The sequence below is a fragment of the Molossus molossus genome, unplaced genomic scaffold, assembly GCF_014108415.1.
Source record: "Molossus molossus isolate mMolMol1 unplaced genomic scaffold, mMolMol1.p scaffold_m16_p_20, whole genome shotgun sequence".
NCBI lineage: Eukaryota > Metazoa > Chordata > Mammalia > Chiroptera > Molossidae > Molossus > Molossus molossus.
Genome location: NW_023425356.1, coordinates 13,998,353 through 14,022,031, shown reverse-complemented (window position 1 = coordinate 14,022,031; position 23,679 = coordinate 13,998,353). Strand labels below are relative to the sequence as shown.

General features: G+C 39.8%; 3 protein-coding genes across 7 annotated transcripts in view; all 3 read left to right on the top strand.

The window, feature by feature from the left end:
* The window catches only part of CSDE1 (cold shock domain containing E1), a 39,200-nt gene extending 35,854 nt beyond the window's left edge, over positions 1-3,346 (top strand). For 3 of the 4 annotated variants that reach the window (XM_036273416.1, XM_036273414.1, XM_036273413.1), the window contains 3 exons: positions 431-594; positions 1,522-1,654; positions 2,044-3,346. In XM_036273416.1, coding sequence (XP_036129309.1) covers positions 431-594; positions 1,522-1,654; positions 2,044-2,091 — 345 coding nt within the window. In that variant the 3' untranslated portion in view covers positions 2,092-3,346. The remainder of the gene's footprint in view (positions 1-430; positions 595-1,521; positions 1,655-2,043) is intronic. The other variant, XM_036273415.1, reaches the window with a different exon arrangement.
* Positions 3,347-3,489: 143 nt separating this feature from the next.
* Positions 3,490-12,159, top strand: NRAS (NRAS proto-oncogene, GTPase). Its single transcript, XM_036273417.1, has 7 exons — positions 3,490-3,606; positions 4,101-4,227; positions 6,605-6,783; positions 7,113-7,272; positions 8,103-8,226; positions 8,562-8,602; positions 8,695-12,159. The coding sequence occupies exons 2-5, from the start codon at positions 4,117-4,119 to the stop codon at positions 8,220-8,222; spliced, it is 570 nt and encodes a 189-aa protein (XP_036129310.1). The 5' UTR covers positions 3,490-3,606; positions 4,101-4,116; the 3' UTR covers positions 8,223-8,226; positions 8,562-8,602; positions 8,695-12,159.
* Positions 12,160-22,507: 10,348 nt separating this feature from the next.
* The window catches only part of AMPD1 (adenosine monophosphate deaminase 1), a 24,331-nt gene continuing 23,159 nt past the window's right edge, over positions 22,508-23,679 (top strand). Inside the window, exon 1 of one of the 2 annotated variants that reach the window (XM_036272661.1) lies at positions 22,508-22,674. In XM_036272661.1, coding sequence (XP_036128554.1) covers positions 22,653-22,674 — 22 coding nt within the window. In that variant the 5' untranslated portion in view covers positions 22,508-22,652. The remainder of the gene's footprint in view (positions 22,675-23,679) is intronic. The other variant, XM_036272660.1, reaches the window with a different exon arrangement.

Sequence of the window (23,679 nt, the reverse complement as noted above, 5' to 3'; positions counted from 1 at the left end):
TATTTTTTAATATCAGTACTATGAATAAAATGTTTTGTGTGCCTGTTTTTAATAATATCATAACCCAGCTTAATAATTCCAGAAGGGATCAAAACAATGCATATGTTTATGTAACAACTTTCTAATGATTTTATATAATTTAAAATTTTAACTTACATACTATATGAAGGCACAGGCGATCTTTCTTTACTTGTTTCAGCCAGGCTATGATAGTCATGGCAGTGATTTCAAATATATATTTCTGCCCTGGCAAGTTTTGCAGACTCATAATACTGTTAAGTTGTAGCACAGACAGCTGAACCAGAGCATCCATGTTAATACCATATTTTGCAAACCCTTTCTTGTTAGGATCACACATTGTGCATCGTTCAAAGTGAGGTGCTCTACCCCCTGTATTATATTTTTTTGTGTTGTGTTTTTTAAATTTCAGTTTGGCTTCATTAACTATGAAGTAGGAGATAGCAAGAAGCTCTTTTTCCATGTGAAAGAAGTTCAGGATGGCATTGAGCTACAGGCTGGAGATGAGGTGGAATTCTCAGTGATTCTTAATCAGCGCACTGGCAAGTGTAGCGCTTGTAATGTTTGGCGAGTCTGGTGAGTTTTTGTTGTTATATTAGCAGTCTCCCTGGACTCTCTCTTAATTAACTTATCTCTACTTTATTGCATTTCTTCATTTTTCCATTTCTGCTTTTTTTATTCTCTTCTGCTATTTTCTTATTTCTTGATGATTTGTCTCTCTGACCTCTCGTCTTCATAGGGTCAATTTTTAGTCTCATAAATCTGGCCCAGTGGAATATTAATTAGGCACTTGCTATGTAATAGATGTTAAATGTAAAAAGATGATGTAGTCTTTGTTCTGAAAGGATTCTGTTTAGCTCCCCCACCCCCTTTCATTAAGCCATTTCTAGATTATATAGTGCTTAAAAGTCTAATTTTGTAGTTTAGCAGTTCTGGCTCTGTGTTTTTTGTTTTGGGTGTTGTTGTTTTTTAATAACAGTGTTACCATGGTAGGAGCTGGAAGGCTCTGGAAATATTTCTTCGTATTTAACTCTTCTAAGATTTTTCAAATGTGTCTGTGGAACTGGTCTTTCTGGTTGCAGACCAGTCTAGGGATGACCATCACCCAAATGATTCTTCCAGCTCCTATGCAGTAATAAACCTTGAGTTGGGAATAAGAACATAAACAAACTTGTCTGTCCTGTCTTGCTAGCTACCTGGCTAAGTGAAGCAAGAGTCTCTCCCACCTCGTTAAAACTGAGTCACTTAGGTAGTTAGGTGGAAAACATACTCCTGTGTAAGTACTTGCTTCCTTCCCACCAAGTGTTGCTACTTCTCACTTTCTTTTTTTTTTTAATTGTTGAAAGCATTACAGATGTTCCCCTTTTTTTCCCCCATTGACCCCCTCCTGCCCACTCTCACACCCCTTCTGCCTTCCCCAGCCTAATGTGTTTGTTGATTGGTTGTGCATATAAGTTTTTATCTCTTCCTTCCCCTTCCATGCTTCTTGCTTCTTTGTTATAGCGAGGGTCCCAAGGCTGTTGCAGCTCCACGACCTGATAGGTTGGTCAATCGCTTGAAGAACATCACCTTGGATGATGCCAGTGCTCCTCGCCTAATGGTTCTTCGTCAGCCAAGGGGACCAGATAACTCAATGGTATGAGGGCATACAAGGTTTTGGGGGGAGGAGGGTGGGGAGAAATGGCTGACCAACATAATACTTGAGGTCCTATTTCAGCATATCTTAGAGAGCTTAAGGAGCATCAGTATTACTTATAGCTAGTTAGGACTCCCTACACATTGATTCAGTCCCCACCGTAATGGTTGCTCACTGTTAAAAAGCACGTTTCTTTGTTTTCCTAATACTTTGAACACAGTTTTGTATAAAAGATCAGGAGGGCTTTACTATGTAAGATTTCGTCTGGGAAAGAATTGGTAGTGGTTAAGATGATTAAAAGTAATGCTTTTGTAGTTCATTTTGGAATTGTGAATGTGCTGTGATTGTCATGCCCTCAGGTCATTAACTGCAATTTTATTTTTTCACAGGGATTTGGTGCAGAAAGAAAGATCCGTCAGGCTGGTGTCATTGACTAACCACATCCACAAAGCACATCATTAATCCACGATGATCAAGTTGGGGGGATTCTGGTGAAGGGTTCTGAATATCTCCCTCTTCATCCCTCCCCAAAATCTGGAATACTTATTCTATTGAGCTATTACAACAGTTTTAACACCTTCCTCGTGTTATGTTTAAAAAAAATAAATAAATTTAAGAAAACCATTTTAAAATTATGCACAGTTGCAGCCTGGAAAACTTAAGGTGGCGCCTTGTAGTATCAATTTTAGGAGCTTTATTTGGTGCATTTAACGCAACTGGTAATTGCAAAATCCACTTCGCCCGAGTAAGTGAAAAATATAGACTGTTACCTTGTTGGCTCTATGAAATTCTGCACTTGATAATTTATATATACTCTACCTTCATTACTTATGGCAAGATATCCTGCCTTAGCACTCAGTTGCATTCTTTTCCTTTTCTTTCCTGTTCATTATGCTTTAATTCTGAGGACCATATGAGGGTAGACTATATTAAAAATTTTTTAAATTTGTGTGTAGGCAAACCATTTCCTTAAGTTGATGGCCAAATGTTAAAATGTTATTTTTCATATCATTTATAATCTTGTCACAGTCCACTTAACGAAGTTTGGTTAGATTTCAATGAAAATTATCTTCCAAAGTAGTTTTTTTCCCCCCTGGGATGGGGTTGGGGGTAAATTTACTGCAATTTGTATGTATGGTGCAGAATTTCATGCAAATGAGGTGTGCCAGCAGTGTGATAATTTAAACGTATTTAAACAAATGAAAAAGACGAATGCACAAACTTGCTGCTGCTTAGATCACTGCAGCTTCTAGGACCCAGTTTCTTTTACTGATTTAAAACAAAACAAAAAAAAATAAAAAAATTGTGCCTGAAATGAATCTCGTTTTTTTTAATAAGTAGCCACCTGGTTCCTGTGTCCTGTAAAATACAGGCACTTGACCCTTGGTGTAGCTTCTGTTCACCTTTATATCACGGGAACGAATTGGTCTGATTTCTTGGCCCTCATCTTGAATTGGCCACATGCAGGGTCCTTGGCCAGTGGACTGAAGGCTTTGTCTAAGATGACATGGGTCAGCTCAGGGGATGTGGGGGAGGGCGCTTTTATCTTCCCCGTTGTCATTTGAGGTTTTGATCTTCTCTGGGTAAAGAGGCCATTTATCTTTGTAAACACAAAACATTTTTGCTTTCTCCAGTTTTCTGTTAATGGCGAAAGAACGGAAGCGAATAAAGTTTTACTGATTTTTGAGACACCAGCACGTAGCGCTTTCATTATTGAAATATCCTAAGTGGGAGGAGCGGGTCTGGGTGCGGTCTGCCGCTTGACTCCTGGGTTGGAGGCCCACGTGGCTGGGGCGGGGACAGGGGCGCTCGCTGCGCAGACTGATTACGTAGAGGGCGGGGCCGGAAGTGCCGCTCCCTGGTGGGGGCTGTTCATGGCGGTTCCGGGGTCTCCAGCATTTTTCCTAGTGGTGATTCTAAATCCGTTCGCAAGGGAGGCACCGGAGCTTGAGGTAAGGCTCTGGCGTGTGTATGGTTCCGCTTAACCGTACAGGCGTTTGGTTATTGACAGTAGTCGAGAGGAATCTGCGAGCTGGAGACAAAGGCGCTGGGGGGGGGGGTCCTTCGTTTTGATTCCTACGGAAGAACTCTTTGGAGACCGGCGGGGTAGTCTGAAGAGGGGACGGCCTGCAGGCAGCCCCCCAGAACCGAGGAGCTTTGCGGGAGGAGCAGGAAGCGGGGAGTTCCTTTACCTTAGGCCGAGGGTGGGTCCCAAGGACTGATGAAAAATAGATGGGGTGGGGGTAGCCAGAAGACTATACAGAATTCTGAGACCAACAGTAACTTGTGTTTTGCATTCCGGAATCAGGTTGAGAACCCAGCGGAGGGTCACGTGTATGGGACCGATACATTTCAAACTCTGGTTTTAGTTGCTACTGATTATAGAAAGTTTTCAACTACTGTAGAGGTGGCTCTCCAGTTAACCGTAATCGGTGCTTTTCCACAGGTCTTGCTGGTGTGAAATGACTGAGTACAAACTGGTGGTGGTTGGAGCAGGTGGTGTTGGGAAAAGCGCGCTGACAATCCAGCTAATCCAGAACCACTTTGTAGATGAATATGATCCCACCATAGAGGTGAGGCCCAGTCGTAGTCCGCTGACACTACCTCCTTTCTTTCCGTTTACCCTCACCCATGCCCTTTGGCTAAAGGAATAATCAGGAAAGAAAGGGGAAGGTTATTTTGTGTACTGCGTTCAGTACAATAAATAAAGCTTTCCATGTTTGTGGAGACGAGTTCATTTTTATGAGCTGCTGAAGATTTTCTAAAAAGATGACAGTTTTTTGTAGTTGTGTAAACTTGTAAATTCAGTGTTGAACTCATTTAGTTTCTTTATACATGATAGCCCTATTTTGAAAGAATCACAGGCCATAGGTAGAGTGAATAATATAGCAGGATGGAGATAAAGGGCTCAGAGATCTGGTTGTTCTGCATTTTTTAATCCTCACCCGAGGATATTTTTCTGTGTATCTTCAGATAGAGTTGGCCGGAGAGAAACATCGAGAAACATCACTGGTTGCCTCACACATGACCTCAACCAGGGCCAGGGGCAAACCGCAACTAAGGTATGTGTCCTTGACCGGAATCGAACCCTCAACTCATTGGTCCGCCAGCTGCCCGCAGCACTCTAACCGCTGAGTCAAACCGGCCAGGGCTGTTCTACAATTTTTATTTAACTCGTTGAAGCAGCCGAGACTGTGGGTTGGAGTAGAAAGAACATGAGATTTTGAGTCACTGTGCCTAGGATTTCAGTTCGTGTTTGCATTTTGTTTAGTTGTGTGATATTGAGCAAATCACTTAATCTCTCAGAGTCTCGTTTTCTTCATCTATTAAATTACTATAAGCTTGTCCTGCCTACCACAAGGGGATGATGTGCAAAATCAAATGTGTTTAAATTTTTTGTGAATGGTAAAGCACTGGATAAATAGTACTTATTTAAAGATCCTTGAAACCCTGGCAGGTTTGGCTCAGCAGTAGTGTGTCGGCCTGTGGACCAAAGAGTCACGGGTTTGATTCTAGTCAAGGGCATGCACCTCCCTTGCAGTTTGCCCCTGGCCCTGGTTGAGGTCATGTGTGAGGCAACCAGTGATGTTGCTCGACATTTCTCTTCCCCTCCCCCACATCTGAAGATCTGGAGATAAATGGGAAAAAGTACCCTCGGGTGAGGATTGGGGGAAAAAAAATCCTTTAAATGGGAGTTCATGTTAAAGATGGCTGCAGTGAATGGCAAAACCTTTAAATAAAAGCCCTTGTAATTTTATTCAATTTAGAAATGTGTAACTCTAGAAATTATTGTATTTTAATCTATATCCTGGTCTTCTTACCACCCAGCCACACTGAGTATTTAATGCAAGCTAACTCTAAGATAGGCTTATTAAGAATGATTCATGCCCTGGCCGGTTTGGCTCAGCAGTTGAAGTGTCGACCTGCGGTCCAGAGAGACCCAGGTTTGGTTCCCGCTAAGGGCATGTACCTCGGTTGCAGTTTGTCCCCAGCCCTGGTTGGGTCATGTGGGTGGCAGCCACTCAATGTGTCCCTTTCATGTCGATGCTTCTCTCTCTCTTCCTCTCTCCCTCCCGCTCTATCCGAACAAAAAATGGAAAAATGTTCTCGGATGAGGATAAAAAAAAATAATAATTCATTAGTTCTTTGCAAAACTCTTTATTTTAGGCTTAACAGTTTTAGTATTAATAGTTAGAATCTTTTAATACTTCTCAGAGTTTTAGTTATTGTGGGATGGTTTACATACAGTAAAATACAGAAATGGTATATCTACAGTACAGTGACTTTTTGGGTTAATCCTCACCCGAGAATATTTTTTCCATTGATTTTTTTTTTTTTTCTTTTCCCTTTTTTTTTTTTTTTTTTTAAGAGAGTGGGAGGGAGGGAGGTGGGGAGAGAGAGAGAGAGAGAGAGAGAGAAAGAAACATCAATGTGGGAGAGACATATCGATTGGTTGCCTCTCACACACCCCCACAACTGGTCCAGAATCAAACTTATAACCCTGGTACATGCTCTTGACCAAGAATGGAACCTGCAACCCCGCAGTGTGCCGGCCGATGCTGGGCACACCATCCAGGGCTGCTTAGAATTTTAAGTGTTTTAAAAGTACAATAAACAAATAAGAGTTCAGTTCTTCATACCTTAGTAAAATGCGCTGTGATCAACCTCTAGTCTAACTGCAGTAGAGCTGCCTTTTGAATTAACCACGGTTTTATATCTTTTCCAGGAACAGAGTGTTCACATTTTCCTTTCTGCAGGCATATAGGATTTGGGGCTTTTTCCTAGGAAAACATTAAGTACTTTCTGTTTGTGATTATATATTAGCAGTTTGAGGGACAAACCAGAGAGAGAGAAATGGACTTGGGTAGGAGCTTATTTAACCTTGGCAATAGAATTGCATTTCCTGTGGCTGTTAATAAAAGTGGAATCTCCCTCTCTGCGCCCCTCCAGGATTCTTACCGAAAACAGGTGGTTATAGATGGTGAAACCTGTCTGTTGGACATACTGGATACAGCTGGACAAGAGGAGTACAGTGCCATGAGAGACCAATATATGCGGACAGGCGAAGGCTTCCTCTGTGTATTTGCTATCAATAATAGCAAGTCATTTGCAGATATTAACCTCTACAGGTACTAGGAGCATTATTTTTCTTTTTTTGAAGGATGATCTTTAAGTGTGTTCTGAAGCTTTGTTAGGGAATAAAGATGCCACACTAGGAAAGATCCAGCTTTTTGAATTATGAGAAGGATTGGTTTTAGTTTGTTTGACATTGAGAATGTGGCGTTATTACTGAATCAAGTCTAAACCAGTCTCATGATGCAAGGTCTTTTATAAGTAGTAGGGGAAAAATGTGAAACTCACTACTAATAGGGCTAGATAAACTTCGCTATGTTCCTTTTTTTCCTAGCTGTTTGTTCCTTCCAAAAAGCTTGTTCTTATCATTTATTCCCTTTTTTAGGGAACAGATTAAGCGAGTAAAGGACTCAGATGATGTACCTATGGTGCTAGTAGGAAACAAATGTGATTTGCCAACAAGGACAGTTGACACCAAACAAGCCCATGAACTGGCCAAGAGTTATGGGATTCCATTCATTGAAACCTCAGCCAAGACCAGACAGGTAGAGTACAGCTTCCAGCACCTGGCAAGGCTTTGTTTAAGGCAGGAGGGTTTGATTGACTCTTCGCTAGAGATGGGGTCTACATTCTTTGTTGTTACGGATTTTTAATAGTGTTCTATTTTAATCTTTGGTTTAAACCCGAAATGAACTTGTTAATATTCTGGCGTGGCATTTTTACACCTGCATTAACATGCACACATATTACTAAAATGAAAACCTTTGAGTAAAGGTACTTAAAAGCATTAGTCTTTTCTCCATCAACACCAGCCACTGTTTAGGGTTTAAACTCTTCTGAATGGAACCTTTAAATCAGGTAGTTTGTGTGTCCCTCACATTACCACTTTTTCTTTGCTCAAATGTTATTTTTGCAAAATGTGCCATTTGTATATCAGCCTGTTAATGTGATTCAATAGGAATGCTAAATTTAGTGTCCTCTTTCTACACCACCCTATCTTATTAGCTTATGATTTAACATTTGGAATTCTAAAGCCACATAAAGAAGTGAGAGAGAGCCCTGGCCGGTTTGGCTCAGCGGTTAGAGCGTCGGCCTGCGGTCCGGAGAGACCCGGGTTCGGTTCCCGCTAAGGGCACGTACCTTGGTTGCAGTTTGTCCCCGGCCCTGGTTGGGTTGTGTGGGTGGCAACCACTCGATGTGTCGCTTTCACGTCGATGTTTCTCTCTCTCTCTCTCCCTCTCACTCTATCTGAACAAAATATTGAAAAACGTCCTCGGGTGAGGAAAAAAAAAAAAAAAAAAAAAAGAAAGAAGTGAGAGAGAGCTTACAACTTGGATTGTGTCTGTTAGGCTGTCTTTATCATTTTCTTTTGTAGGGTGTTGAAGATGCCTTTTACACACTGGTAAGAGAAATACGTCAGTACCGAATGAAAAAGCTCAATAGCAGTGATGATGGGACTCAAGGTTGCTTGGGGTTGCCTTGTGTGGTGATGTAACAAGGTGAGCATATGGTCTCTGGACATAATTATAAATCAGGCAGTTTTCAGGAGTGTTGCTATTATTATTTTTTATGTTATTTACCTGAGAGTTTCTGCTTGCTTACAACTATAAAATGTTTTCCTTATGGTGCCCTGCCAAACAGTACTGAGGTCTAAACTATTTTTTAAACATTTAATTATTTTACAGACATTGTTACATTTTCAATAATATTAGAAATTAGAAGACATTATTTATGAAAGGTATGAATACCTCATTCTTGGCACTGACCAGGAGTTTGAAAAACCACTACATCAAAACTAGATGATCATGACATGGTGTGTCTTCTTTTCTTACAGATACTTTAAAGTTCTAGCATAAGAAAAGAGCCACTGTCAAGGTAGGACAAGTGATTATCATTCATGTTGATTTCTTCACCTTGTGTTTCTTAGCTCTCTAGATGACATTTACACACATTCCATCTCATTGCAGCTGCACTGACACCCTGGTCCTGACTTCCCTGGAGGAGAAACAAGTTCCTGTTGCTATCTTCAGTCTCACAAAGAAGCTCCTGCTACTTCCCCAACTCTCAGCACATCAGTACAATGTTCTCTATTGGAGAAGTTCTCAGAATAACTACCTCCTCACTTGGTTGTCTGACCAGAGAAATGAACCTCTTGTTATTCCCCAATATTTTTCCACCCTGGGTTCTCCCCAAACACCACCACCCCAGGTTTTACATCTGGAAAGCAATTCATGCTCTGAAACAGCCAAACTGTAGACATGAAATTCTGTAGAAAACAATGTCTTGAGCTCTAATGTAGCAACTGCTGGTGATTATTTTTTTCTTTTTACTGTTGAACTTGGAACTATATTGGTTTTTGGAGAAATGTCATAAGTTACTGTTTTGCTGAGAATATAGTTAATGTGGTATTTGGTTTGTTTATAATGGTATCGGCTATATTCTATAAACTGGCATCTGCTCTGTATTCATAAATACAAAGGTGAATACAGACTTTTGAGTCTCTCCTAGTCTTCTCGACTTTCACGCAATTAAATCTAACTTTCACAATGAAGTGCCTTTTTCCTAGAAGTGGTTTGTAAACTTTCTTTACAATACTTCAGTGGAGTGGATGTCTCAAAAACCATTATACATGAAAATGAATGTCTGAGATATGCCTACAACCTGTCTACCTTTGAGGGAAAGATACACCAATGCAATAGCAGATGCCATTTCTTACATGTATAAAGTTGCCTTTCCAGAGACCTGTTTTAGGTTCTCCCAAGAGAAAGATGAAACTGGAAATAATTTTAAATAATTTCACTTAATTTTTACCGACGCTTTACTTTCTTTTTTTGTAGGTTGCTACCTGTAAAGTGTATGTAATCTGTTTCTTCTAACTTTCTCATAATCTAATGTTCAATGAACTTCCATTCATATTTAAATTTGGTTTATATCTGAAAGCTCTACATTTTCAGGTGTGCAAAATTGTAAAAATTTGATGCAGTTTATATTTAATATTGTGATTGATGATTTTCAAGCCTCAAACATAATATATTAACAGACACATTTTTAGTGCATATCATGGTATCTTCGTGATGTATGTAATTGCCCTCAGTCATCTTTTCACCCTATCCTCTATCCCTCGCACACAGCAACTGCAGTTTCATTATTGTAGTTGAGTAAAGCATGGTGCTAAATGGACCAGGGTTACCTTTTCAAAACTTGAGCGAGCCAGTTAGCATCACAGAGGGAGAAACTCATCCACATTTGCTCATTGCACCAGTAACCCCAGCTGGTAGTTTTGCTGGATGTATGCTCTTATCCTGCGAGGAAAGAAGAGGTCAGTTAACGCAAGTCCTTGACCATAACTGGAAAAGCTTGGTGTCTTAAGGGTCGGCTTAGCAGTCTTTATAAAGAAAGTGTCTAGACTCCTTTTTTTAGCCTCATGGAAACTAAATGAAGCCAATATATATATTTTTTTCATTATTTTTTTGAGAATGAGGGTACCTCACATCAAATTTTGTTTAGTTTTTTTTTGTTCATAATGTTCTTTGAAGTGTTTAAAACAAGGCGTTGATGAATTAGTCTGTGCATACAAAGCTGATGAGTGTGTTCGGAACAAGAAGCCTTTGGATTGGAATTGCTTTTTGAGAAAGGAATGGAAACCGTAATGAATTGTTATGAGAATTTGGAGACCTGACTTTGCCATTTGCAAATAATATCCTGGTAATTCTAATGAAAAATAGACTTAAACTTTTGATAAAAGCCTAGTTCCAAAATGGCCACTTTCTGTTCTGGTCTTTTAATATGTAAATACTTACTGAGGTCCTCTGTCTTCTAATATAAATTTTGATTTATTAAGCAAACTCCACATCGCCTTGAAATGAATTCAGAAGAGGGGAAGAAATGTGTACTGTGTCAAGTGTAATAGACTCATAGAGTTGTGCTCCTTCGTGTTAATTCTGAGAGTTTCACAGTACAGTGGACACCTGTAAGCAGGCACTCGCTGCTGCTGTGTTTCTGCTGCTTCTGGAGCATTGCTCTGTCATTTTCCTTGAGGCTTGATGGAGGCTTGTCACCGTAGTTGTCCTCATTGTCGTTGTCTTCCTGTCTTCCCCTTCCTCCTCCTCTCGTCTATGTGACTGACAGCGTGATGCTTTTTCTAATGTCAAATTAGGGGAAAAGATAACTGATTGGGGTTCCTGTGCCCATAGCCCTTGTATGTTTGTACCTTATTGTTCCCTCAAGTATGTTGTAAGCACAGAAGTATCTAAATAGGGCCACAATTCAGACTTAAATATTCTTTTAATAGCATCTTAAGAAGTTACATTTAGGTGTGGACTTTGGCAAGATAGAGTGACAAAGTTATGTTAAATGCTGAATAGCTTCAGTTAGTGTGGTATAAAATGTGGTGTTTAGAATATGTTTGTAATTGCTAAAAACAATTCTAGTTTACCTCAAAATCTGAAAGTCTCTTTCCCCAAGTTTAAGTGCCTGGCCAGCTGTCATAAATTACACATTACTTTGTGTGTTTTTTAAAGGTTGCACACTCAAGAGTATGAAAATACGATGTTCTGTCTAAAGGCTACCTTGCCTAACCTGTTAAGTGCTATATTTGCTCCAACAGCTTACTATAGAATTCTGTTACTTGGTAATACAGTATCATACTTATTACAGTTTTCACTTTAGGAGTGTAATGGGTAAAATTATTCTCTATGTATTTTAGTGGGCCCCATGTTTAATCGTTTATCATCCTTTAAACTGCTGTGAATTTTTTGTCTTGACTTGAAAGCAAGAATAGAGAAACACTTTGAAGAGAGATTTTGTTTTTTTCCCATTCCAGACTTGGTGAGCAGCATCATGTTTTGCGTTACATTTGCAGTCATGAACTTGAGGTGGCAGCTACAACAACCAAAAAATGGTGCACTCTGCTTCTTGTAATTCATCTCTGCTAATAAATTACAAGAAACAGATAATTAGGGAAAATATTTTATTTGGGTGGTTTCCATAAACAAGGGACTGTAACTTTGTACATTATTTTTCATCTTTGCCATTTCTTTAAACAGTCCAGTGTGCCACAAAATTATTATAAGGTGTTTCCTATAAGAATTGTCTTAAAAGTGTTCTTGTTATCAGAGTAGTTGTAGATATATTTCAAATATAACTGGTGATTTTTAAAAGCCTGAGTACTGACCTAAGAAGCAATTGCATGACGTCTACTCTGGAGGGAAGGGATGGTCACAATGGGTGTTGTATGACTTTTACATTTCTGTGCCATCAAATATAGGTAAAGTGATTGATTGTGCAATTCTGCTGTTTAAACGGCAACTATTGGCCTCCTTGGCCCTAAATGAAAGGGCTGATATAAGTTGCCTATTTTATTGTGAATTAATCCATCCTAATTTTTTTAAATTTGGTTGAATGTTTTTCTTTTAAAATGTTTAAAAAATAAAAACTGGAAGTTCTTTGCTAAGTTTTAATTTTTTTCCATTGAAATGCCTTTATTGAAAGTTAATATTAATTTCAAACTTTTGGATGTGACATTTGGACAGTGTTGGAAGATCTGAGTTCCTCATTTTATCTCAATTTAAAATGTCAAAGCCTGCTTAAAATGATTACTTTGGGGGTGATTCATAGCCATGATTCATAGCTATATGTCACATTCTCTCACATTAATACGAAGTGCTTAAAACTACCACTGGAAATCTTTCATCTTGTCTGCATTACTGCATAGTCTACCAATCTTGGTATAGTTGGAAGAGCGTTGATCTAGGAGCCAGAGAACATGGCTTCCAACTATAATTTCCTATTCCAGCTCATAGTTTTCTCATTTGTAAGATAGGAAAGTTGAGCCCTGGACAGTTTTGTTCAGCGGTTAGAGCATCGGCTTGCAGTCCAGAGAGACTCAGGTTCGGTTCCTGCTAAGGATACGGACCTTGGTTGCAATTTGTCCCCAGCCCTGGTTGGGTTGTGTGGGTGGCAGCCAATTGATGTGTCCCTTTCACGTCAATGTGTTTCTCTCTCTTCCTTTCTCTCCCTCCCACTCTATCTGAACAAAAAAAGGAAAAATGTCCTTGGGTGAGGATAAAAAAAAAATAGGAAAGTTGAATTAGGATATCTCAGATTTCCCAGCCCTAATCTAGTTAATGAGACATGTTTATAAAAGAATGATGTCACCTAGTACTGGAACAGTGTGATTAAGAGGACCTTGGTTTATTCTACCAAGAAAACTTCCAACTTTTGTCCCTTAAAAGGGGGATAGGGAGTGGAATCACTAATATTGGGCTGAATTAAATTTAAGGAAACCAAATTTAAGTGACAAATATTGTTTCTACATGGGGCTACCAGAAAGAGCATAAAATGCATGTGAACAGAAATAGTCATGGACTTTGTGTATCTAAAACAGATTTCCCCTTAAATCAATCACCTATGCGTCATATCAGATATTTTGTTCTGCTAATATTTGACCCCCCAGTATCTGAGAAAGAGGAAAGGTGGTTTTCTTGCTTCTGATGTTAGCTGCCATTCTGCTCAGCAAAATGAAGCTACAGGGAGACAATGAAAATGTAGCTAAAGAATCTTGTTTATTTGGAATGAGGGGACCTCCTTTGTGTTTGTGCTATTAATGGCTTCTGTTCTCATCACAAGGAATACTGAAGGTCATTAAAAGGCCAACATAGTTGCATAGTTATTTGATATCCATAAATACATGTAAAGGGGCCAAGAGGCCATGCTAGGGATCATTTTGCAAAGCTGCATAAGAGACATTCAGAGATTGTCCAGCGCTATGACTTGAGAGTACAGAGAGAGTGTCCAGTATCCAAATGGGAAGGGTATGCTTGTGGTGCTTTAAAAATAGCTCAGGCCCTAACCAGTTTGGCTCAGCTGTTGGGGTGTCGGCCGGCAGACTGAAGGGTCTCCAGTTTGATTCCCAGTCAAGGGCACATACCTGGGTTGCCGGTTCAATCCCCAGCCCCAGGCAGGGTTGTGTGGGAGGCAACCAGTCAATGTTTCTCTCTCTCCCTCCCTCATTCCCTCCCTTTCACTCTATCTAAAAATCAACAGAAAAATATCCTCAGGTGAAGATTAACAAAATAAAGAAATAAAGAGTTCAGCAATAAAATGTGGTCCCATACCTTAATAAAAGAAAACTGGAACTCTAGGAACATGGAAAATACAAATAGCAAATAGCCTTTGCAGTGCCAAAAGGAACAAAGTTTTGGATTCATGAGCTGGAAGTAGAGCTAGTGAACTGATCAATCTTATCTGGAGACTGTACTCATGGCTCACTTCACACTTGCACAAAATAGTTTATTAACCTACTGGAGGAGGTAGGGCCCATGTTATTTTTCAACTTAAAAGAATGAACTTAGTCCCTCCTGAAAACTTGTATAAATACAAATTACGAGTTTATAAGGGGTGTATAAAGAGAGCACCTGCTATACTGGAGGTTAATATCAAATGTTCTAAAGATAGAGGCAGCTACATGCCTAGCAGGAGGACGAGGTTGGAACTGAGCAGTTGCCTACTCAGTCCCTTTCAGACGTGGGGGCCTGAAATGTTATCCACGTTAGGAAAAACAACCTTCTAGGATGGCCACTGTAGAAGCGATAAAATTGGCACTAATGACACATTCTGTGGGAGCTTGAGATACATGAATTACATAAGATATTTAGGTCTGAAAGAGAACTTGCATGTTATTTTAAAACATCTTAATACAAATCAATTCACATTTACAACTGAGACCCAACATCCCTGATATTAATTTTTAAATCAGTAGAATGAAGTTTAAAGACATTTGGAAAGTTAGATCAAGAAATCTGGCCCTGATACACAAAAATAAACTCAAAATGGATAAAAGACTTAAATGTGACCCGTGAATCCATAAAAATTCTAGAAGAAAATGTAGGCAACAAAATTTCGGACATCATACGGAGCAGAATTTTCACTGATACATCACCTAAGGCAACAGAAATAAAGGAGAAAATGAACACATGGGACTACATCAAACTAAAAGCTTCTGCACAGCAAAAGAAACGATCATCAAAATGGAAAGGCAACCCACTGTATGGGAGAACATCATTGCCAATGATGTATCAGATAAGGGGTTAATTTCCAATATATACAGAGAGCTCACACAACTCCACAAAAGGAAGACAAAGAACCCAATTAAAAAATGGGCAGAGGAGCTGAATAGACACCTCTCCAAACAGGACATACAAATGGCCAAGAGACATATGAAGAAATGCTCAACATCACTAATCATCCGAGAGATGCAAATTAAAACAACAATGAGGTATCACCTCACACCTGTCAGAATGGCCGCCATCAACAAATCATCAAACAACAAGTGTTGGCGAGGGTGTGGAGAAAAGGGAACTCTAATACACTGCTGGTGGGAATGCAGACTGGTGCAGCCGCTATGGAAAACAATATGGTGCTACCTCAAAAAATTAAAAATTGAACTTCCATTTGACCCAGTGATCCCACTGCTGGGAATATACCCTAAGAAGCCTGAAACACCAATCAGGAAGAATATATGTACCCCCATGTTCATAGCAGCACTATTTACAATAGCTAAGATCTGGAAACAGCCCAAGTGTCCACCAGTAGACGAATGGATCAAAAAGCTGTGGTACATATACACAATGGAGTACTATGCAGCGGTAAGAAAGAAAGATCTCTTATCCTTTGAGACGACATGGAGGGACCTGGAAAGTATTATCCTAAGTGAAAGAAGCCAAGCAGAAAAAGACAAATACCACATGATCTCACTTATATACGGAATATAATGAACATAACAGTCTGAGGAATACAGTAGACCCAGACACATGGAAGTAGGGCACAGACTGACATCCCTCAGAAGAGGGGATGGGGGGTGGGGGGGTGGGAAGAGATAAACCACAGAACTTATATGCATGTATGCATGACCAATGGACATGGACAACTAAGCCGGGGACAGGGTGGAGGGGGTGGGGTGGGGGGTGCCAATGGGGTAAAAAGGTAAAATATCTGTAACAAAAAAATAAATAAAAATTCATAAAAAAAAAAAATAAAATAAAATAAAATCAATAAAAAAAAAAAAAAAAAAAAAAAAAAAAAAAAAAAAAAAAAAAAAAAAAAAAAAAAAGAAATCTGGCCCTGGACAATTTGGCTTATCGGTTAGAGCATCGACCCGTGGACCAATGAGTTGCGGGTTCAATTCCAGTCAAGGGCACGTACCTTGGCTGCAGTTCGTCCCCGGCCCTCATCAGGGTCATATGGGAGGCAACCAGTTGTGTCCCTCTCATCTATGTTTCTCTCCCTCCCTCCCTCCCACTCTGTCTGAAGATAAATGGAAAAATATCCTCGGGTGAGGATTTTTAAAAATCTGTTTATGCTAGTTTTATAATTTTGAGGAGTTTGACATTTAATATTTAAGTCCAAAATGAACTCTATCATGGTGTCTGAACTAAAATTACCAAGATCTGTGCCCTTGTTGCCCCATCATTCTGTAGCTGCTGTGAGATTTGGGTCCTACTGTGAGGCAGAGCCACATGCCCTAACAAAATATATTTGTTTCATTGGCTCAGGGAATTTTCCTTATGACTTTTCTTCCCAAATCATTTAGTGGGTTTTTATTGAGCACCTACTACATGCCTAGGCACTGTGCTGCTCTGGGCATACGGCAGTGAACCAGATGGACAGTGCTTCCTTAATCATCTTTTACATTTGATTAAGATAGCTCTAAAACAGCCCTGGCCAGTTTGGCTCAGCGGTTAGAATGTTGGCCCGCAGGCCAGAGGAAACCGGGTTCGGTTCCCACTAAGGGCATGTACCTCAGTTGCAGTTTGTCCCTGACCCCGGTTGAAGTTGTGTGGGTGGCCACCAGTCGATGTGTCTCTCCCACATCGATGTTTCTCTTTCTCTCTTCCTTCTTTTCTCGTTCCTGCTCTATCTGAAGATAAATGCAAAAATGTCCTCGGGTGAGAATAAAAAAACAATGAAAATAAATAAATAAAAATATCTCTAAAACAAAATTTCTTTTTTTAATCTTCACTTGAGGATATTTTTCTATTTCCTTCAGATAGAGTGCGAGGGAGGGAGAGAGAGGAAGAGAGAAAAAAACATCGACGTGAGTGGGACACATCTACTGGTTGCTTCCCACATGACCCCGACCCAGGGACAAACCGAACTGAAACCAAGGTACATGACCATGGCCGGAATTGAACCTGAGACTCATGGGTCTGCAGGCCGATGCTCTAACCACTGATAAAACCAGCCAGGGCTAAAACAAAATTTCTTAGTTGCAATTAATTGATTGTTTCAAAGGAGGAGGACATTGTTTACTCTGAAACAACTTATTTAACCCTAGTGTTTTAACTACCACCCTCCTGACACTGCCCAGGGTCGCCTCCTTCCCAGTGTTTCTGAGACTACTCAACGCCATCTGAGATGCTCCAGAACCCGTCTCATGCCTCATCGCCACCGGGGCCTCTGCTGTTCGGGTCAAGGCTCTATGGAAACAAACTATTTATATATTGCTTTGCAATTTCAAAGTGCTCTTACATACCTCATCTCATTTAATCCTCCACAATAGCCATGTGAAACAGTAATGGTCTCCGTTTTACTGATGAGAAACAGAATCCACTCTAAATAGATAGATTTATCTTGAATTTGAACCCAGGTCTCCTGGTGTCAGATCCTGTGCTCCTTTCGGTTCCCTAGCAGTTTGCCAGCCATGCTGCTCAGAGCCCCTGGGGTGTCACGAGGGAGGTGTTTGAGAAAGCCTGAGTGGTGGGGCTCTGCCTTCCTCCCTGGTCCCCACTCCTTCAGTGGAAGCACACCCACTCATCACGGAGGCTTCCATTCAAGGTTCGGTTGGAAGATTTCATAAGTTGAAGTTTAAGTACCACTTAACTTCACCAGTCTACTCCTGTAGCCGTGTATCAAGCTGGGAATCACTATATCGCCTCCTCGTGGCTAGTGCAGCGCCCACTGTCCCCGAGGCAGGGTCGCTGTCGGTGCCCAGAGGCAGCACAGGACAGTGCCAGGATGCTGGGCGGCGCCCCTCTGCCACTTCCCAGCTGCGAGACCTCGGGCAAACCGGTTTCTCATACCTGAATTTCAACTGTAAAATGGAGGTAATAGCTCCTCAAGATCTAGAATAGTTCCTCAAAAGACTACTATTGTGAGAATTAGATAATTAATATGAAAAAACAAACAAACTTGGAACGGGCCCTGCACTGTTATTCCCGGGGGCCGCAGCGTGCCTTTCTCCGCTTCCCACGCCACTCACGTTCAGGTTGTTTTGTTAAAAGCAAATTGCTGAACTTCTGTTCCATTCAAGAGACAGGAAATAAAGTCAGTTTGTCTCATGGAAAAGGATGAGTCTTACAAATTTGACTTCGTTGTTTTTAGGCATGCATGGGAAATTACTACTGACAAGAAAATGAAGCTGAATCCAGAAAAACATCATAAAATTCCACAGGATTAGTTATACTCCAAACTCATCCCTTAGGTATAAGATAGCCGTTACACACCTCTAACAGGGTGACAGGAAACAGTCCCTAGCTGCAGCTGGCAAAGGGTTGTATTCCCAACCAGAAGTTGTAATGAACTTGGACCGCCTCCCCCTGCAGCAGTGTAGCAAAGGATTAAGCTGATCCTGAAGTTTATGCTACAAACAACCAGCAGCCCCTAGAAGCTTGAGTGACAGGGAGCTGGGGGTGGGGGCGGTCGGATATGAGGGAGCCAGGTGTCACCGCGGGAGGGAGCGCTCCTGCAGCCAAATAGCTGGGCTTTCTGGACATAAGAAGGCAGGCAGCACTGGCCCTTGTGCTGCTTATTTCTGTTAAGTGGCATCTTCCCAGAGAGCCTCAGGTTACAGGAATCTCTAACTTAATAAAATACCAGAAATTTCCCCTTTAGAAAACACGTTTGTCACTTGAAACCTATATAATTTTAACCAATGTCTCCCCAATAAAGTCAATAAAATTTTTTTTTTTTATCCTCACCCGAGGACATTTTCTCATTTTTTTGTTCAGGTAGAGTGGGAGGGAGAGAGAGGAACAGAGAAAGAGAGAGAAACATCGACGTGAAAGGGATACACCGAGTGGCTGCCACCCGCACGACCAACCAGGGCCGGGGACAAACTGCAACCGAGGTACATGCCCTTAGCGGGAACCGAACCAGGGCCAGGGCTCAATAAAATTTTTAAAATACACGTTCGTAAATGTGTTATTTGGAACTCTGAATGTTTTCCATTGGAATAATGTTCTATATGATGGTTAGTTTCCCAGGTTAGCTCCAACCAACGTAGTCTGTAATACGGCTGAAACAGTCTCATTAATTTTTAAAAGATCCTAGGCCAGCCCGGCCGGTGTGGCTCAGTGCTTAAGTGTCAACCCATGCACCAAGAAGTCACTGGTTTGATTCCCATCAGGGCACATGCCCAGGTTGTGAGCCTAATCCCCAGTGTGGGGCATGCAGGAGGCAGCCAATCAATGTTCTCTCTCATCGATGTTTCTAACTCTCTCTCCTCTCCCTTCCTCTCTCTTTAAAATCAATAAAGAAAAAAATATTTTTTTAAAAAGACACTGAAAATAAACTTGAGGAAAAAATAGAATTAAATGAGACTGGTTTGTGTTATATACTGATGCTTGAAGGAAAGCAAGCTTAATTATGGAAGGATGAGGAGATAGACTTGTCCCATTGAAGCAAGTTTCTGGGTATTTTCCCTGAAGGGCTGTAGACAATGACAAGACTGGAATTTGTTTTGCTTTAAATTCAGGTTCGGTTTTGTTCTTCTTCCAGTAGAAATAATACTTGTTCATGGTAGAAGATTCAAATAAACCAAAAGAAATAAGTTGCCCTTATTCCATACCCAGACAGAACATTGATATAAGCTGCCTAGGCTGTTTTCATTGTTTATCATGACATATAAAATTTATTTACTTATTTTTTTGTTAATCCTCACATGAATGTATTTTTTTCATGGAGTGAGGGAGTGAGAAAGAAACAGAGAGAGAGAGAGAGATACATCAATGTGAGAGAGACACATCGATTGGTTTGTCTTCCACACTCACCCTGATGGGCTGGGGATTGAACCTGTAACCCAGGTATGTGCCATTGACCAGGAATTGAACCCATGACTCTTTGGTGTGTGGGCTGACACTCCAACCACTGAGCCACACCCTCCAGGGCTATCATGATATATAAATTAAATTCTTCTTCTTCTTCTTCTTCTTCTTCTTCTTCTTCTTCTTCTTCTTCTTCTTCTTCTTCTTCTTTTATAAAAACAGGATTATATTGTATATACATCTTTGCAATATGCTTTTTCACTTAATAAAATTTTGAACACTTTCTATGCTAATATATATTTATCTGCATCATGTTATGGTTGTATCACACTTTAATCACTCTTCTACTACAGACAAGTTGGTTCTTCCCACTGTTTGGCTGTTATAACAGTTCAGCTACAATTAACATTCTTGAAATACATCTTTGAGTACCTGTATGATAATTTCCTTAAGATAATGTCATGAAAATAAAATTGTATCGATGAATATGCATATTTTAAAGGTTTTGATAAATGTATTGTCAAATTTCCTTCCAGAAAGGCTAAAATCTTAAACTTCTATCAACCACATATAAGAGTATCTGTTTCCCCATATACTAAACATTGAGTATTATCAAGAAACTGTTTTTTAGCCCTGGCCGGTTTGGCTCAGCAGTAGAGCATCAGCCACGGACCAATGAGTCATGGGTTTGATTCTGATCAAGGGCATGTACCTCGGTTCTGGTGTGTCCCCAGCCCTGGTTGGGGTCATGTGGGAGGCAACCAGTCAATATGTCCCTCTCATGTTGGTGTTTCTCTTTCTCTCCCTCCTGCTCTATCTGAACAAAAATGAAAAAGTATCCTTGGGTGAGAATTAAAAAAAAAAAAAAAAAGAAACTGCTTTTTAAAATAATCAAATACACTGCAAAATTTATGGTGAAATAAAAATAAACTGAATTATTTTCTAAAAAATAATTATTTTCTAAAAAGTAATTATTTTCTAAAAAATAATTATTTTCTAAAAAATAATTATTTTCATGAAAACAGCAGTCTCTTAAGATCTTTTCATTTTTATCTTTACAAATAAATGTTTTCATATTTTTTGGGTAAATACCCAGAAGAGGTATTGCTGAGTCATATGGTATTCCCATTCTTAATTTTCTATTGCTATACTGTCGGGAAAACAAGTTTTGAGTAGATAACTAGGTATCTGCCATAGATGGAATGGAACGTTTGGGGGTAACATTCAAAGATGAAAATCGTTGGAGGAGGATCAGGTTTGGGGAGGAAAATGTTTGGTTTGGGTATATCAATTTGTAGATACCATTGGGAAATCCAGGTGGAAATGTCACAAAAAAAGTTGGAAAGGAATGATGTTCTTATTTTGGTTTAGTAACACTTTGTAATGTGTTCCGATGTCGTTGATTGAAAGGAGATGATGACCATAAAGCTAAGCAGTAAAATATTTAGTTTTTGCCAACAAAGAAGGTTGTCCTAATTTTCAGTAGAAAATAGTTAATTAAAAAAAAAAAAAGATAATTCAGCCTATGCCCATATCCTGTTCCAAATCTGAAGTTCCAACCTGTTGCTATTGTCTTGAACATAGCTGTTACAATTCATAAGTTCTGCTGAGTCTTTTTTTTTTAATCCTCACCTGAGGATATTTTTTCCATTGGTTTTTAGAGAGTGGAAGAAAGGGTGGGAGGAGAGGAGACAGAGAGAGAGAAGAGAGAGAGAAAAATCAATTTGAGAGAAACACATCGATTGGTTGCCTCCCACACATGCCCCAACCAGGGCTGAGGATTGAACCTGCAAATCAGGTACAAGCTCTTAACTGGGAATCCAACCCGAGGCTCTTTGGTCCCCAGGCCGTCTGTCTAACCACTGAGCCACACTGGCCACGGCTCTGCTGAGTCTTTCTTTACCAAACAGTAATTATCACATATTTAGCCATTACTAAGATTCTGTGTTATCAAGGGAAATGCATGATATTTTAGTCTAGAGAGCCTTGGCTTTGCAATTTATGAACAGAATGCCTTTGAACAAGACTCTGATTTCTCAGAGCCTCGGTTTTATTTGGAAAGCAGGACTAAGGTACTACTTACTTATAAGATTGCACTTAGAATAAAATAAATAATGTTTGCAAAGTGATTTATAAACTATAAAATGTTATACAATAGAAAGGTATTAGTCCTTTTATCACAATATATAGAGTAGGGGTATTGAGCACTGTAGATGGCAATTGAGTTTCAATAAAATTTGAAGTAAATTCATTAAATAAATTCTGCCAGGCGAATTTCTGCTAAGTCGGGGATATTTCTAACCGCTGAGCCAAACCGGCCAGGGCTCACTGTCAGGGATATTTCTATGAGTGTGTGTGTGTGTGTGTGTGTGAGCGCGCGCGCGAGAGAGAGAGAGAGAGAGAGAGAGAGAGAGAGAGAGAGAGAGAGAGAGCGCGCGCTTGATGAATATACCAGCATATTCACTAACCACAGAAAAAGTTCTCATCACTGAAATCCTGAGGATCTTGACTTTCCAGAAGCCTGGAAGACTTCACTGTATTTCTCCAGTGAGCCATTCATACAAGAAAACTACACTTGAAGAGAATTCAATCTGTAGGAAGATTTAGAGTATTGAAATGTGATTCCTGGCCTACCAGAGATACCTTTTCTAAAATCTCAGAGCAAAGATTTAAAGCTTCACATAGTTTTCACTGTCAATTGCCTAAAGCTATAAATAGGTCTGAAGCTCATCTCTCTAATTTAGCAGAGAAGGGTCAGATTACAGGAGCAAAGCAAAAAAATAAAATAAAAGTCAGGGTACTGCATATTGTCAGTCAGTCCTCCCCACATTCTCCTCTCTCTTCCTTTCCACTGTGCTCTCCTAGAATCAAGGAAACCAGCAACAATGCCTCTGTTGAAACTTTCAGGTAGGTGTGCAAAAGTGTTTGGAGAGCACAATTCTTTTACTAGGCAACCGTTCCTTTAACTATCACCTCAGCTCTGGTGGTCCTTTATTTAGGATTTATAGTCGCCTTAATAATACATTTCAGCAAGACGCAAGACAAGGTTTTCAAGTTTTGGGTTGTTTTTGGGTTTTTTTAGTTTTGGGAGGGAGGTAATTTTCTAAAACTATCATGTGGTAGCAACCTTGATGATCCCAGGAGAAAACTGTGTAAGATATTTACTCTCTATTCTGGTACTAAACAAAACCTGCTCTGCCATACTTCCAAGAAGGATCTATACAATGTCTCTTGCTACAGTATCAGCTGGAAATCAGGAGCATAATGGAAATATTAACCCGATCCATGTATTCTGATGGTTCAAACCAGGTTTGTACACAGAGTAATTTTTTAAATAATAAATTATGTCTTACTCACTATAAAGATAATACATGTTTCACATAAAATAAAAAGAGAGAAATTGCACTGAAAAATAAAGGCAATGAACACTCATTTAGAGAAATTGGGAAATTTAGGAAAGTAGTAACAAGAAAAAAAACCCAACCACCACAGTCCCATCATCTAAAGATACCACTTTGAACACATTACTGTTTTTCTTTTCAATCTATTTGCAAATGTAAAGATTTAAAACACACACACACACACACACAATTGTGATTATGTAACGCATCACTTTATATAGTACCTATTTTCTTTTTTGCTTAACATTGTAACTTTTTTTGCTTACCGTGATCCTCCAAATCCTTTCTAAACATCATTTTTTTAAAATTGATTTGAGAGAGAGAGAGAGAGAGCAAGAAAAGGAGAGAGAGAGATATGGATTTGTTGTTCCACTTCTCTACGCCTTCATTGGTTGCTTCTTGTGTGTGCCCTGCCTTGGGATTGAACCTACAACCTTGGCGTATCAGGACGACTAACTCATTGAACTACCCAGCCAGGGCCTAAACATCATTTTTAAATAACTGTATAATA